Source organism: Mustelus asterias, chromosome 4 (genome assembly GCF_964213995.1).
Source record: "Mustelus asterias chromosome 4, sMusAst1.hap1.1, whole genome shotgun sequence".
NCBI classification, from domain to species: Eukaryota; Metazoa; Chordata; class Chondrichthyes; order Carcharhiniformes; family Triakidae; genus Mustelus; species Mustelus asterias.
Window position 1 is genome coordinate 152,027,285 of NC_135804.1, and position 14,899 is coordinate 152,042,183.

Below are 14,899 nucleotides of genomic sequence, written 5' to 3' on the forward strand. Positions count from 1 at the left end.
GGACCTTGGTGAGACCACATTTGGAATATTGCGTGCAGTTCTGGTCACCTTACTATAAGAAGGATGTGGAAGCGCTGGAAAGAGTGCAGAGGAGATTTACCAGGATGCTGCCTGGTTTGGAGGGTAGGTCTTATGAGGAAAGGTTGAGGCAGCTAGGGCTGTTCTCTCTGCAGCGGAGGAGGCTGAGGGGAGACTTAATAGAGGTTTATAAAATGATGAAGGGGATAGATCGAGTGAACGTTCAAAGACTATTTCCTCGGGTGGATGGAGCTATTACAAGGGGGCATAACTATAGGGTTCGTGGTGGGAGATATAGGAAGGATATCAGAGGTAGGTTCTTCACGCAGAGAGTGGTTGGGGTGTGGAATGGACTGCCTGCAGTGATAGTGGAGTCAGACACTTTAGGAACATTTAAGCGGTTATTGGATAGGCACATGGAGCACACCAGGATGATAGGGAGTGGGATAGCTTGATCTTGGTTTCAGATAAAGCTCGGCACAACATTGTGGGCCAAAGGGCCTGTTCTGTGCTGTACTGTTCTATGTTCTATGAGTCAGTGAACCAGAGGAAAGCCCACTACAAACAGCAATAACCACTCTGGTCACCCAGAGACAGAATCACAGAGTCGTTTCAGTGCAAGTGACCATTCAGCTCAGTGTCATTCTCCTGTCTTCTCCCCATAAACCTGCAACTTCTTCCTTTTCAGTTAATAGTCCAACTCCCTTTTGAGTGCCAAGTCTATTTATGTTGCCTTTACACTGCAATTTAGTGTTTCTAACAGTCATCTTCACCCTGAGGGAACAGGCAATAAATGTTAGTCTTGTCAGCAATGTCCACATCTAGACACAGTAAACTCCCACCATTTGCAGGACTTTCTACGACTTCTTGCTATGTGCAAAAGCACGAATGGCAAACTTGCCCATGCACAGTGTCAGTGCTTTCTCAGTACACATTCTCAGCGCATACGCAGAGTTGGTGCCTGCACAGTGCGCCCTTCCCGTGTAGGAAAGGTGAGCATTCAATATTCTAAACTGCAAGTTGTTTAGGGGCCACATGTACAAATACATTCACGAGAATAAGCAACTTCACAATAGAGGGATCACGAACGACAGGAGTTTACTGTAGTCAGTGAAATATTTTTTAAAAACCACCAAAATACAGTTCAGGCAACATTGCATTCCCTACACATCAAAAAACATTTCCAACACAACACAATTCTAAAATAGCACTTACGTGGCAAACCTCCTTGTTGGGCTGGGGGTGGGGCTTGGAGGGAGCCCATTGCTACTCACAAAAATCTGCAAGGAAGGTGAGAAGCATTGCTGGAGAGGGAAAAATAACAAGTAGTCAATATCTGGAACAGAAATTCATGACCTGTCAGCAGCAAGTAGGAAAGCTGTTGTGTGTGCACGTGAAGAGACTTAACTATATTTAAAGAATAGGGGAGGTTAAGCTAAAGCAGCAGGTGAAGAGAGCTCAAGATTTAAGCTGGATTTCTTTATATCAAACTGAATTATTTGCAATCAGCAGGTACTTCATCACAGAACAAGTCGTCAAGAGAAAACAGCTCTCCAACTGGTACAGGAGTTTCCCGAATTCTCAATAGTCTAGTTGCCTGGATATGAATACGTTCAGAACCAATCAGCAGTAAAACACTGTCTGATGTTGTCAGCCATGGTATAGTAGGTATCATCCCATCCCATTGCTTAAACAAAGGAGACTATAAAGGGATGAGGGAGGAGTTGGCTTTGGCTTTGATCTTTATGTCGTCATTGTCTACAGGAATAGTGCCAGAAGACTGGAGGATAGCAAATGTTGTCCCCTTGTTCAAGAAGGGGAGTAGGGACAACCCTGGTAATTATAGACCGGTGAGCCTTATTTCTGTTGTGGGCAAAGTTTTGGAAAGGATTATAAGAGATAGGATTTATAATAATCTGGAAAGGAATAATTTGATTAGGGATAGTCAGCACGGTTTTGTGAAGGGTAGGTTGTGCCTCACAAACCTTATTGAGTTCTTTGAGAAGGTGACCAAAGAGGTGGATGAGGGCAAAGCAGTTGATGTGGTGTATATGGATTTCAATAAAGCGTTTGATAACGCTCCCCACAGTAAGCTATTGCAGAAAATACGGAGGCATGGGATTGAGGGTGATTTAGCGGTTTGGATCAGGAATTGGCTAGCTGTAAGAAGACAGAGGGTGGTGGTTGATGGGAAATGTTCATCCTGGAGTTCAGTTACTAGCGGTGTACCGCAAGGATCTGTTTTGGGGCCACTGCTGTTTGTCATTTTTATAAATGACCTGGATGAGGGTGTAGAAGGATGGGTTAGTAAATTTGCGGATGACACTAAAGTCGTAGAGTTGTGGACAGTGCGGAAGGTTGTTGCAGGTTACAGAGGGACATAGATAAGCTGCAAAGCTGGGCTAAGAGGTGGCAAATGGAGTTAAATGCGGAAAAGTGTGAGGTGATTCACTTTGGAAGGAGTAACAGGATTACAGAGTACTGGGCGAATGGCAAGATACTTGGTAGTGTGGATGAGCAGAGGGATCTGGGTGTCCATGTGCATAGATCCCTGAAAGTTGGCACTCAGGTTGACAGGGTTGTTAAGAAGGCGTACGGAGTGTTAGCTTTTATTGGTAGAGGGATTGAGTTTCGGAGCCAGGAGGTCATGTTGCAGCTGTACAAAAAACTCTGCAGTACTGCGTACAGTTCTGGTCGCCGCATTATAGGAAGGATGTGGAAGCATTGGAAAGGGAGCAGGGGAGATTTACCAGGATGTTGCCTGGTATGGTGGGAAAATCATATGAGGAAAGGCTGAGGGGCTTGAGGTTGTTTTCGTTAGAGAGAAGAAGGTTAAGAGGTGACTTAATAGAGGCATACAAGATGATCAGAGGATTAGATAGGGTGGATAGTGAGAGCCTTTTTCCTCGGATGGTGATAACCAGCATGAGGGGACATAGCTTTAAATTGAGGGGTGATAGATATAGGACAGATGTCAGAGGTAGGTTCTTTACTCAGAGAGTAGTAAGGGCGTGGAATGCCCTACCTGCAGCAGTAGTGGACTCGCCAACATTAAGGGCATTTAAATGGTCATTGGATAAACATATGGATGATATTGGAATAGTGTAGGTTAGATGGGCTTTAGATTGGTTTCACTAGTTGGCGCAACATCAAGGGCCGAAGGGCCTGTACTGCGCTGTAATGTTCTATGTTCTATCATCGAAGCCAACTATCCATTGTATACTGAACGAATATCGCATTGTCAAATGAACCATCATTCAGCTGACAGGTCTACCATCAGCTGGACATAACAGATCCCAAGGCACTATCAGGATATCATGGAATCCCTACAGTGCAGAAGGAGGCCATTTGGCCCATCTAGCCTGCACCGACAACTGTCCCATCCGGGCCCTATCCCCATAACCCCATGCAAGTAAAAAAAGTCAAGTTTATTTATTAGTCACAAGTAAGGTTTATATTAACACTGCAATGAAGTTACTGTGAAATTCCCCTAGTCGCCACAGTTCGCCACAATCATGTCTTGTGTTTAATCTTTCCTCATGGCAGCCTCTCCATACCCTAGTAAACCTCCTCTGTACTGTCTCCAAAGATAATGTATCTTTCCTTACATACGGGGGCCAAAACTGTACACAGTATTCTAAATGTGGCCTCACTGGTACTTTGTACAGTTGCAGCAACATCTCTTTACTTTTAGACTGCAGCCCCCTTGAAATAAAAGCCAGCTTTTCATTTGCCTTCCCTATTAGCTTCCACACCTATATGCTAATTTTCTGGATTTCATGAACAAGGACCCCAAAGTCCCTTTGTGCTACAGTTTTCTGCAGTCTCTCTCCATTTAAATAATAATCCCCACTATGAAACCATGCTCAGTCTGCTGGATCAGATTATCACTTTACAAATGCACTGCTATTCTCAATTAATAACAGTTCCTTAATATTCCAATAACTGTTCTGACTCACTCCCATTGCCTGACTCAGCCCCTGCCACCCCCATTGCCCACATCACCCTATCACCCTCCCATCCACCCCAACTTCCCCACCCTGCTCTACCCCATTGCCTCAATTCCCCTCCAAACTCCGATTTCTGTACAGTAATTGGGATGCAAATAGCAGGAGCATTGAAATCAGTATTATCCATATGACATCAAACTCCTGCTCGAGTTGGTTTCTTCACAATGACTTCCCATTAGACAAGCTAGGTTCACTCTTTGAAAAATTAAAATACTTTCTCTTTCTGACCAGAACAAGTTACTTGTGTAATGACTCCTACCTTCCCGATTCCTCTGGTTGGTGAAGGAGCTGGTGAGACTGGAATGAAGTCAATACGCTTTGGCGAGGCAGATTTATCCAGGTCATTGTCACTCTGGGTGAACAGAACAACACTCATTCTCAATTACTCTAGCAAAGAGCAGGTTCGAACACAGTTCAATATTCTACTTGGATGAGATGGCAGTAATTAGGTTGCAGCACATACATGCTCTCTATAATACAATATAATGCAGTAACAGCACTCATTGAAACTAACATTCTGTCCAATTCACAGCCTTCTCACAAGCAGTTTAAAGAAAATATAGCAAATCTATCATCTTCAACAGATTGCATGGAGAACACAGGGGTTGCTACAACTGTCTCCTCAGTGAGGTACACAGGTAACAGAGTACAGTTACATTATTGCTGTTTGTAATATATATAAATGATTTGGAGGAAAATGTAACTGGATTGATTAATAAGTTTGCGGACGACACAAAGGTTGGTGGATTTGCGGATAGCGATGAGGACCATCAGAGGATACAGCAAGATATAGATCAGTTGGAGACTTGGGCGGAGATGGCAGATGGAGCTTAATCCGGACAAATGTGAGGTAATGCATTTTGGAAGGTCTAATACAGATAGAAAATATACAGTAAATGGCAGAACCCTTAAGAGTATTGATAGGCAAAGGGATCTGGGTGTACAGGTACACAGGTCACTGAAAGTGGCAACGCAGGTGGAGAAGGTAGTCAAGAAGGCATACGGCAAGCTTGCCTTCATCGGCTGGCGTATTGAGTTTAAAAATTGGGAAGTCATGTTGCTGCTTTATGGAACCTTAGTTAGGCCACACTTGGAATTTAGTGTTCAATTTTGGTCGCCACACTACCAGAAGGATGTGGAGGCTTTGGAGAGGGTACAGAAAAGATTTACCAGGATGTTGCCTGGAATGGAGGGCATTAGCTATGAGGAGAGGTTGGAGAAACTTGGTTTGTTCTCACTGGAGCGACGGAGGTTGAGGGGAGACCTGATAGAAGTCTACAAAACTATGAGAGGCATGGACAGTGTGGATAGTCAGAAGCTTTTTCCCAGGGTGGAAGAGTCAATTACTAGGGTGCATAGGTTTAAGGTGCGAGGGGCAAGTTTTAAAGGAGATGCATGAGGCAGATTTTTTACACAGAGAGCAATGGGTGCCTGGAACTTGTTGCCGGGGGAGGCAGTGGAAGCGGATTCGATAGTGACTTTTAAGGGGCGTCTTGACAAGTACATGAATAGGATGGGAATAGAGGGATATGGTCCCCAGAAGGGTAGGGGGTTTTAGTTCAGTCGGGCAGCATGGTCGGTGCAGGCTTGGAAGGCCGAAGGGCCTGTTCCTGTGCTGTAATTTTCTTTGTTCTCTGTTCTATTATCACCTCAGTGAGATACACAAGTACAATCAGTTTCTTCACTGACAAATTAAGTTGATTGGCCATGCTAAATTGCCCCTTAGTGTCAGGGGGATTAGTGGCGTAAATACTTGGAGTTAAGGGGATAGGGCTTGGGTGGGATTGTTGTCGGTGCAGGCTCAAGGGGCCGAATGGCCTCCTTCTGCACTGTAGGTTTCTAAATTGTACACTGTACATATTTTTTAGGTCGTACATCCACTTAGTTTACATTTGTTAGGAGTTTGAGAGCCACTTTTATCGGACAGTGCTCACAAAGCTGTGTCCATGACGAAATCATGTGGTCTGGATTTATTGGTCAATTTATTCCAAGAGATTGAAGTAAGAAGTGCTTGAAGGTTTTTTTCCTGCCATATCTGATCACAATTGGAGATTTTACAGATACTGAAGCGAAAACTTTCTCAAGGAGCACATCACTCCATCAGAGAACTGGAATCAGCTGTGGTTAGAACCACCTATAAGAGTTGAATAACTAAGGACATTTCTCTTCATGTACATTGATCACTCACCAGGTTCAAGCTCTCTTCCCATGAAACACTCATCTGCATTGCTGCCTGTACTCCCCTGTTTAAAACACAAATTCATAATTAACATGGAAAGTCCAGAGACTATTAATTGATGTCCAGAGGCAGTAATAAATACATTCTACAGCAAATGTGAAAATACAAAACAGAGCAATAGCAAAGTACTAATTCAACAATATATGCCACTTGTAAAACACCTTCCCTTACATCACAGTTGCTCTAAGTAAAACTTTTTAAAATAAAGGCCAGTTAGAATATCCAAAAATACAGTTGTAAACTGACTAATGGCGCCAAAGGTTCAGACTTTGATTCTGAAGAAATATTGCTCCGACCTTACCTCTCATGAGCTGTCTCTCTGTTCATGAGATCCATTCCTTCTTCCTAGTCAAAGAAAAATCCAAGCATTGGAGTCAATTTTGGTATACTTGCAGCCAGGATAATAACAATGGTGAATGGGGCAGGATAGCAAACAAAATCTGTAATAAAGTAACCATTTTATACAGGGCAGTCTGCAGTTTTGAGCATGTATAATCACACTTCAGGCTTCACAAAGTTGCATAAAAAATTCCATCGTATGTGAATCTGTCCTGCTGGTCTAACAAATTTAATTGAATTTTCGAGGAGGTGACGAGGTGTGTCAATAAGGGCACCTGAAAGGTAGTGCAAAAGCCATCGACTGTTTTGCGGATCAGTGCTGACTGACAGATCAACCATGTAACCCAGACCCTACCTCGAGGGCTCTAGCCTATATACATGGAGAAACATAGAAAATAGAAGCAGAGGAGGCCATTTGGCCCTTCGAGCCTGCTCCACCATTCATCACGATCACGGCTGATCGTCCAACTCAATAGCCTAATCCTGCTTTCTCCCCATAACCTTTGATCCCATTCGCCCAAGTGCTATATCCAGCCGCCTCTTTAATACATTCAATGTTTTGGCATCAACTATTTCCTGTGGTAATGAATTCCACAGGCTCAACACTCTTTGGGTGAAGCAATGTCTCCTCATCTCCGTCCTAAATGTTCTACCCCGAATCCTCAGACTGTGACTCCTGATTTTGTACACCCCCCCACCATCGGGGACATCCTCTCTGCATCTACCCTGTATAGTCTTGTTAGAATTTTATAAGTCTCTATGAGATTCCCCTTCATTCGTCTGAACTCCAGTGAAAACAACCCTAACCCAGTCAATCTCTTCTCATACATCAGTTCCGCCATCCTCGGAATCTATCCTTTTTCCCTTTGAACCACTGACTTCTAATCATTGCAGAATTCCTCTATTTTTATTTATTATTTTTGAGAATGTTTGTATATGACTTAGGGTATTTCAAAAGAATAATTAGTGTACTTTCATATTCCATACTGTTTGCTAATAAGCTTTGCTTTCCTATTCAACAAGACTCATTTTATAATAAACTAATAATTTTGCTGTTTCTTGGTCAAGTGGTCATTTTGACATGGATCGGGAAAGCTCATACTTGGCTGTGAAGCTAGCTGGAAATACCTGTGGAGTATTGCACCGCACTCCTGAAGGATATTGTTTTGGGTGTGGAGTTCAGAAAGTGACATGGGACCAACAAAAGCAGCAGATTGATGAGTAAGCCCTGGTGAGTATTTTCAATCTATTAAAGTAATTCATTGCTTAATACTGAGGTTGGGATTAAATAAAACAAGTATAGAATAATACTGCACAATTATAATGGAAGTGTTTGACAAGAAACAATGTTCCTGGCTAATGTAAATAAGGCCCCTAGCCGATGTAATTTTTTTTAAGGGAGTAATTAGCTTAACGGAGAGGGACATCATGGCAGGAGATTTCAGACCCATTATATTCTTCTCCTGGGCGTGCAGGAGATGCGCCAAATGCAGCTTCTAGCTTACATGATCAAGTTTTTCGAGGAAGCGACAAAGGTGATTGATGAGGGTAGGGCAGTGGACATTGTCTACATGGACTTCAGTAAGGCCTTTGACAAGGTCCCTCATGGCAGACTGGTGCAGAAGGTGAAGTCGCACAGGATCAGAGGTGAGCTGGCAAGATGGATGCAGAACTGGCTCGATTATAGAAGACATCAGGTAGCAGTGGAAGGGTCGTTTCTGAATGGAGGGCTGTGACAAGTGGCGTTCCTCAGGGATCAGTGCTGGGACCTTTGCTGTTTGTAATATATATAAAGGATTTGGAGGAAAATGTAACTGATTTGATTAGTAAGTTTGCGGACGACACAAAGGTTGGTGGATTTGCGGATAGTGATGAGGACTGTCAGAGGATACAGCAGGATATAGATCAGTTGGAGACTTGGGCGGAGAGATGGCAGATGGAGTTTAATCCAGACAAATGTGAGGTAATGCATTTTGGAAGGTCTAATACAAGTAGGAAATATACAGTAAATGGCAGAACTCTTAAGAATATTGATAGGCAAAGGGATCTGGGTGTACAGGTACACAGGTCACTGAAAGTGGCAACGCAGGTGGAGAAGGTAATCAAGAAGGTATGCGGCATGCTTGCCTTTATTGGTTGGGGCATTGAGTTTAAAAATTGGGAAGTCATGTTGCAGCTTTATAAAACCTTAGTTAGGCCGCACTTGGAATATAGTGTTCAATTCTGGTCGCCACACCACCAGAAGAATGTGGAGGCTTTGGAGAGGGTACAGAAAAGATTTACCAGGATGTTGCCTGGTATAGAGGGCATTAGCTATGAGGAGAGGTTGGAGAAACTTGGTTTGTTCTCACTGGAACGACAGAGGTTGAGGGGCGACCTGATAGAAGTCTACAAGATTATGAGGGGCATGGACAGAGTGGATAGTCAGAAGCTTTTTCCCAGGGTGGATGAGTCAATTACTAGGGGACACAGGTTTAAGATGCGAGGGGCAAGGTTTAAAGGAGATATACGAGGCAAGTTTTTTTTTACACGGAGGGTGGTGCGTGCCTGGAACTCGCTGCCAAGGGAGGTAGTGGAAGCAGATATGATAGTGAGTTTTAAGGGATGTCTGGACAAGTACATGAATGAGATAAGAATAGAGGGATATGGTCCCCGGAAGGGTAGGGGTCTTAGTTCAGTCGGGTAGCATGGTCAGTAGGGCCGAAGGGCCTGTTCCTGTGCTGTAATTTTCTTTGTTTTAACTGAATTTCAGAGCTGGTGCTGCAGGCGGACTCACTGTGGACCATCCGAGATGCTGAGCAAGTCGTAGATAACATGTTTAGCAAGGTGGTCACACTGCAGGCGAGGATTCCACAAGCAGAAACGGAATGGCTGATCATCAGGAATAGGAAAAGACTCAGGAAGTGAGTGCAGGAGACCTTTGTGGCCCTCCGCCCCTCAAACAGATATACCACTTTGGATACTGCTGGAGGGATGGCCTCTCAGGGGAAGTAGCAGCAGCCAAGTTCACAGCACCGTGGGTGGCTCTGCTGCCTAGAGGGGCGGGAGAAAAACGAGTAGCAGGGCTATAGTGATAGGGGATTCAGTAGTTGGGGTCGAAGGCACACACTTCTGTAGCCGCAAATGTGAATCAAGGATGGTATGTTTGCTCCTCAGTGCCAGGGTCCAGGAATGTCACGGAGCACCTGCAGGGCATTCTGAAGCGGTCAATCTAAAAATGACCAACTGAAGACCAAGTTTCTTCAAGAAACAGCAAAGTTATTAGTTTATTATAAAATGAGTTGTTGAATTGGAAAGCCAGTGGCCCTGGTACACATTGGTACCAATGACTCAGGTAAACTAAGGGATGAGGACCTGCAAGCTGAGTAAAGGCAGTTAGGAGATAAATTAAAATGCAGGACTTCAAATGTAGTAATCTCAGGATTACTCCCAGTTCCATGTGCAAGCAAGAGCAGGAATAAGAGGATAGACTAAATAGGGTAGGCATGGCTGGAAGGATGGTGTAATCGGAAGGGATTCAGATTCTTGAGGCACTGGGACCAGTTCTGGGGAAGGTGAGACCTGTACAAACTGGATGGGCTGCACTCAGGCAGAGCGGGGTCTTTTGCTAGTTCCGTTGGGGAATATGTGATCCCAGGAATAGGCTCAGATAGGTCAAAATCAGATCAGGAAAATGGAAGTATAACATTAGCTACTGATGTAGAAGGTGTAGTGATAGACTTGGAATTACAGAAGAAGCAAAGTTTGTAAAGTGTCCAGAAATTGATGGGGTTGAACTGTTTATACTTCAATGCAAGGAGTATTATAAACAAGGCAGATGAGTTAAGGGCACAGATAAACACATTTTAGCACAATGCCATTGCTATAACGGAAACCTAGCTAAAGGAGAGGCAAAATTGGCAGCTCAATATCCCTGGTTAGAGAGTCTTCAGACATGATAGAGTAGGAGATAAAAAAGGAGGGGGCGTAGCACTAATGGCTAAAGAATAAATTTCAGTTGTGAGAAGGGATTATGTATTTCTAAACTCAAACCAGTCAACAAACGAGGCTTTATGGGTTGAGTTTAGAAATAAAAAAGGGGCAGTCACATTACTGAGAATATACTACAGACCCCACAAATAGTGAAAGGAAGACAGAAGAACTATATGCAGGCAAATTTCTGCCTGTGAGAAAAGGAGGGCAATAATAGTAGGAGGCTTTAACTATCCCAATATCATCTGGGACTCAAAAAAATTTAAGGGATACTGAGCGAGAAAAAGTCATGCAATCATTAGAATTATAGAATCCCTATAACGCAGAAGAGGGCATTTGGCCCATTGAGTCTGCACCAACTCTCTGACAGAGTCTCTTACCCAGGCTCTCTCCTACCCAGGCTCTCTCTTACCCAGGCTCTCTCCTACCCAGGCTCTCTCTTACCCAGGCTCTCTCCTACCCAGGCTCTCTCTTACCCAGGCTCTCTCTTACCCAGGCTCTCTCTTACCCAGGCTCTCTCTTACCCAGGCTCTCTCCTACCCAGGCTCTCTCTTACCCAGGCTCTCTCCTACCCAGGCTCTCTCTTACCCAGGCTCTCTCTTACCCAGGCTCTCTCCTACCCAGGCTCTCTCTTACCCAGGCTCTCTCTTACCCAGGCTCTCTCTTACCCAGGCTCTCTCTTACCCAGGCTCTCTCTTACCCAGGCTCTCTCCTACGCAGGCTCTCTCCTACCCAGGCTCTCTCTTACCCAGGCTCTCTCCTACCCAGGCTCTCTCTTACCCAGGCTCTCTCCTACCCAGGCTCTCTCTTACCCAGGCTCTCTCTTACCCAGGCTCTCTCCTACCCAGGCTCTCTCCTACCCAGGCTCTCTCTTACCCAGGCTCTCTCTTACCCAGGCTCTCTCTTACCCAGGCTCTCTCTTACCCAGGCTCTCTCCTACCCAGGCTCTCTCCTACCCAGGCTCTCTCTTACCCAGGCTCTCTCCTACCCAGGCTCTCTCTTACCCAGGCTCTCTCTTACCCAGGCTCTCTCTTACCCAGGCTCTCTCCTACCCAGGCTCTCTCTTACCCAGGCTCTCTCTTACCCAGGCTCTCTCTTACCCAGGCTCTCTCTTACCCAGGCTCTCTCCTACCCAGGCTCTCTCTTACCCAGGCTCTCTCTTACCCAGGCTCTCTCTTACCCAGGCTCTCTCTTACCCAGGCTCTCTCCTACCCAGGCTCTCTCCTACCCAGGCTCTCTCTTACCCAGGCTCTCTCTTACCCAGGCTCTCTCTTACCCAGGCTCTCTCTTACCCAGGCTCTCTCTTACCCAGGCTCTCTCTTACCCAGGCTCTCTCCTACCCAGGCTCTCTCTTACCCAGGCTCTCTCCTACCCAGGCTCTCTCTTACCCAGGCTCTCTCCTACCCAGGCTCTCTCCTACCCAGGCTCTCTCTTACCCAGGCTCTCTCCTACCCAGGCTCTCTCTTACCCAGGCTCTCTCTTACCCAGGCTCTCTCTTACCCAGGCTCTCTCTTACCCAGGCTCTCTCTTACCCAGGCTCTCTCCTACCCAGGCTCTCTCTTACCCAGGCTCTCTCTTACCCAGGCTCTCTCTTACCCAGGCTCTCTCTTACCCAGGCTCTCTCCTACCCAGGCTCTCTCTTACCCAGGCTCTCTCTTACCCAGGCTCTCTCTTACCCAGGCTCTCTCTTACCCAGGCTCTCTCTTACCCAGGCTCTCTCCTACCCAGGCTCTCTCCTACCCAGGCTCTCTCTTACCCAGGCTCTCTCTTACCCAGGCTCTCTCTTACCCAGGCTCTCTCCTACCCAGGCTCTCTCCTACCCAGGCTCTCTCCTACCCAGGCTCTCTCTTACCCAGGCTCTCTCTTACCCAGGCTCTCTCCCGCTGCCCATCCTCACAACGCTGCTTAGTGTGTCCAGGAAAAACATTAAACCAATTAGCAACAAACCCAATGAGAACACATGCAATTCTCGGCCTAGTCATGGGAACGAAGAAGGGCAAGTGGGTGAAGTGACAGCTGGCGACCAGATATCATTACCATGGAAAAGGACAGAGATAAAGCAAGAGTTAAAGTTTTGAAATAAAAACAGGAAATACTAGAAAGTTTCAGCAGGTCTGGCAGCATCTGTAAGGAGAGAAAAGAACCGATGTTTCAGTCCAGATGACCCTTTGTACTGAAGGTTCCCTTTGCTCTCAAATTTAATGACAATAAGCGCACGCGCATCTGCATTACCTGTTTGATCTGATGCAGCCTGCTGCTGGGGATGCGAACTGGTGATGAAGGAACAATCTACAAAACAAAAGAATGATAAACACTAATAAATGCAAAGATAAAGCAAAATACTGCAGATGCTGGAATATGAAATAGGACCGTCAGACACATACACACACGTCGTCACACACACGCACACGTCATCACGCACACGCCGTCACGCACACGCCGTCACGCACACGCCGTCACGCACACGCCGTCACGCACACGCCGTCACGCACACGTCGTCACACACACGTCGTCACACACACACACACGTCGTCACACACACTCACACACGTCATCACACACGCACTCACACGTCGTCACACACACACGTCGTCACACACACACACACACACACACGTCGTCACACACGTCGCCCCACACACACGCACACGTCGTCACACACGCACACGTCGTCACGCACACGTCGTCACACATGTCGTCACACACACACACACGTCGTCACACACACACACACACGGCGTCACACACACACACACGGCGTCACACACACACACACGGCGTCACACACACACACACGGCGTCACACACACGGCGTCACACACACACACACGGCGTCACACACACGGCGTCACACACACGGCGTCACACACACGGCGTCACACACACGGCGTCACACACACGGCGTCACACACACGGCGTCACACACACGGCGTCACACACACGGCGTCACACACACGGCGTCACACACACGGCGTCACACACACGGCGTCACACACACACACGTCGTCACACACACACACACACACACACGTCATCACGCACACATCGTCACGCACACGTCACACACACACGTCGTCACACACACACACACGTCGTCACACACACACACGTCGTCACACACACACACGTCGTCACACACACACACGTCGTCACACACACACACGTCGTCACACACACACACGCACACGTCGTCACACACACGTCTTCACACACACGCACACGTCTTCACGCACACGTCGTCACACACGCGCACACGTCATCACACACGCGCACACGCCGTCACACACACACGTCGTCACACACACACGTCGTCACACACACACACGTCGTCACACACACACACGTCGTCACACACACACACACGTCGTCACACACACACACACGTCGTCACACACACGTCATCACACACGGACACACGTCGTCGCACACACGTCGTCACGCACGCGCACACGTCGTCACTCACACACACGCCGTCACTCACACACACGTCGTCACGCACACACACGTCGTCACTCACACACACGCCGTCACTCACACACACGCCGTCACTCACACACACGCCGTCACTCACACACACGCCGTCACTCACACACACGCCGTCACTCACACACACGCCGTCACTCACACACACGCCGTCACTCACACACACGCCGTCACTCACACACACGCCGTCACTCACACACACGCCGTCACTCGTCACACGTCGTCACACACCCACGTCGTCACACACACGCACGTCGTCACACACACGCACGTCGTCACACACACGCACGTCGTCACACACACGCACGTCGTCACACACACGCACGTCGTCACACACACGCACGTCGTCACACACGTCGTGTCACACACACGTACGTCATGCCACACACACGCACGTCGTCACACACGCACGCACGTCGTCACACACGCACGCACGTCGTCACACACACACGCACGTCGTCACACACACACGCACGTCGTCACACACACACGCACGTCGTCACGCACGCGCACGTCGTCACGCACGCACACGTCGTCACGCACGCACACGTCGTCACGCACGCACACGTCGTCACGCACGCACAATTCGTCACGCACGCACACGTCGTCACGCACGCACACGTCGTCACGCACGCACACGTCGTCACGCACGCACAATTCGTCACGCACGCACACGTCGTCACGCACGCACACGTCGTCACACACACGCACACGTCGTCACACACACGTCGCCAGACACACGCACACGTCGTCACACAGACGCACACGTCGTCACACAGACGCACACGTCGTCACACAGACGCACACGTCGTCACACAGACGCACACGTCGTCACGCA

At 47.3% G+C, this 14,899-nt stretch overlaps 1 protein-coding gene across 4 annotated transcripts in view; it reads right to left on the minus strand.

The window, feature by feature from the left end:
• Positions 1-14,899, minus strand: part of pabir2 (PABIR family member 2) — an 88,908-nt gene that overhangs the window by 37,289 nt on the left and 36,720 nt on the right. For 2 of the 4 annotated variants that reach the window (XM_078211959.1, XM_078211960.1), the window contains exons 3-7: positions 12,811-12,867; positions 6,569-6,612; positions 6,217-6,271; positions 4,288-4,380; positions 1,234-1,322 (exon numbers count right to left, since the gene is read on the minus strand). In XM_078211959.1, the coding sequence (XP_078068085.1) occupies positions 1,234-1,322; positions 4,288-4,380; positions 6,217-6,271; positions 6,569-6,612; positions 12,811-12,867 (338 nt within the window). The remainder of the gene's footprint in view (positions 1-1,233; positions 1,323-4,287; positions 4,381-6,216; positions 6,272-6,568; positions 6,613-12,810; positions 12,868-14,899) is intronic. The other 2 variants (XM_078211962.1, XM_078211961.1) reach the window with 1 other exon arrangement.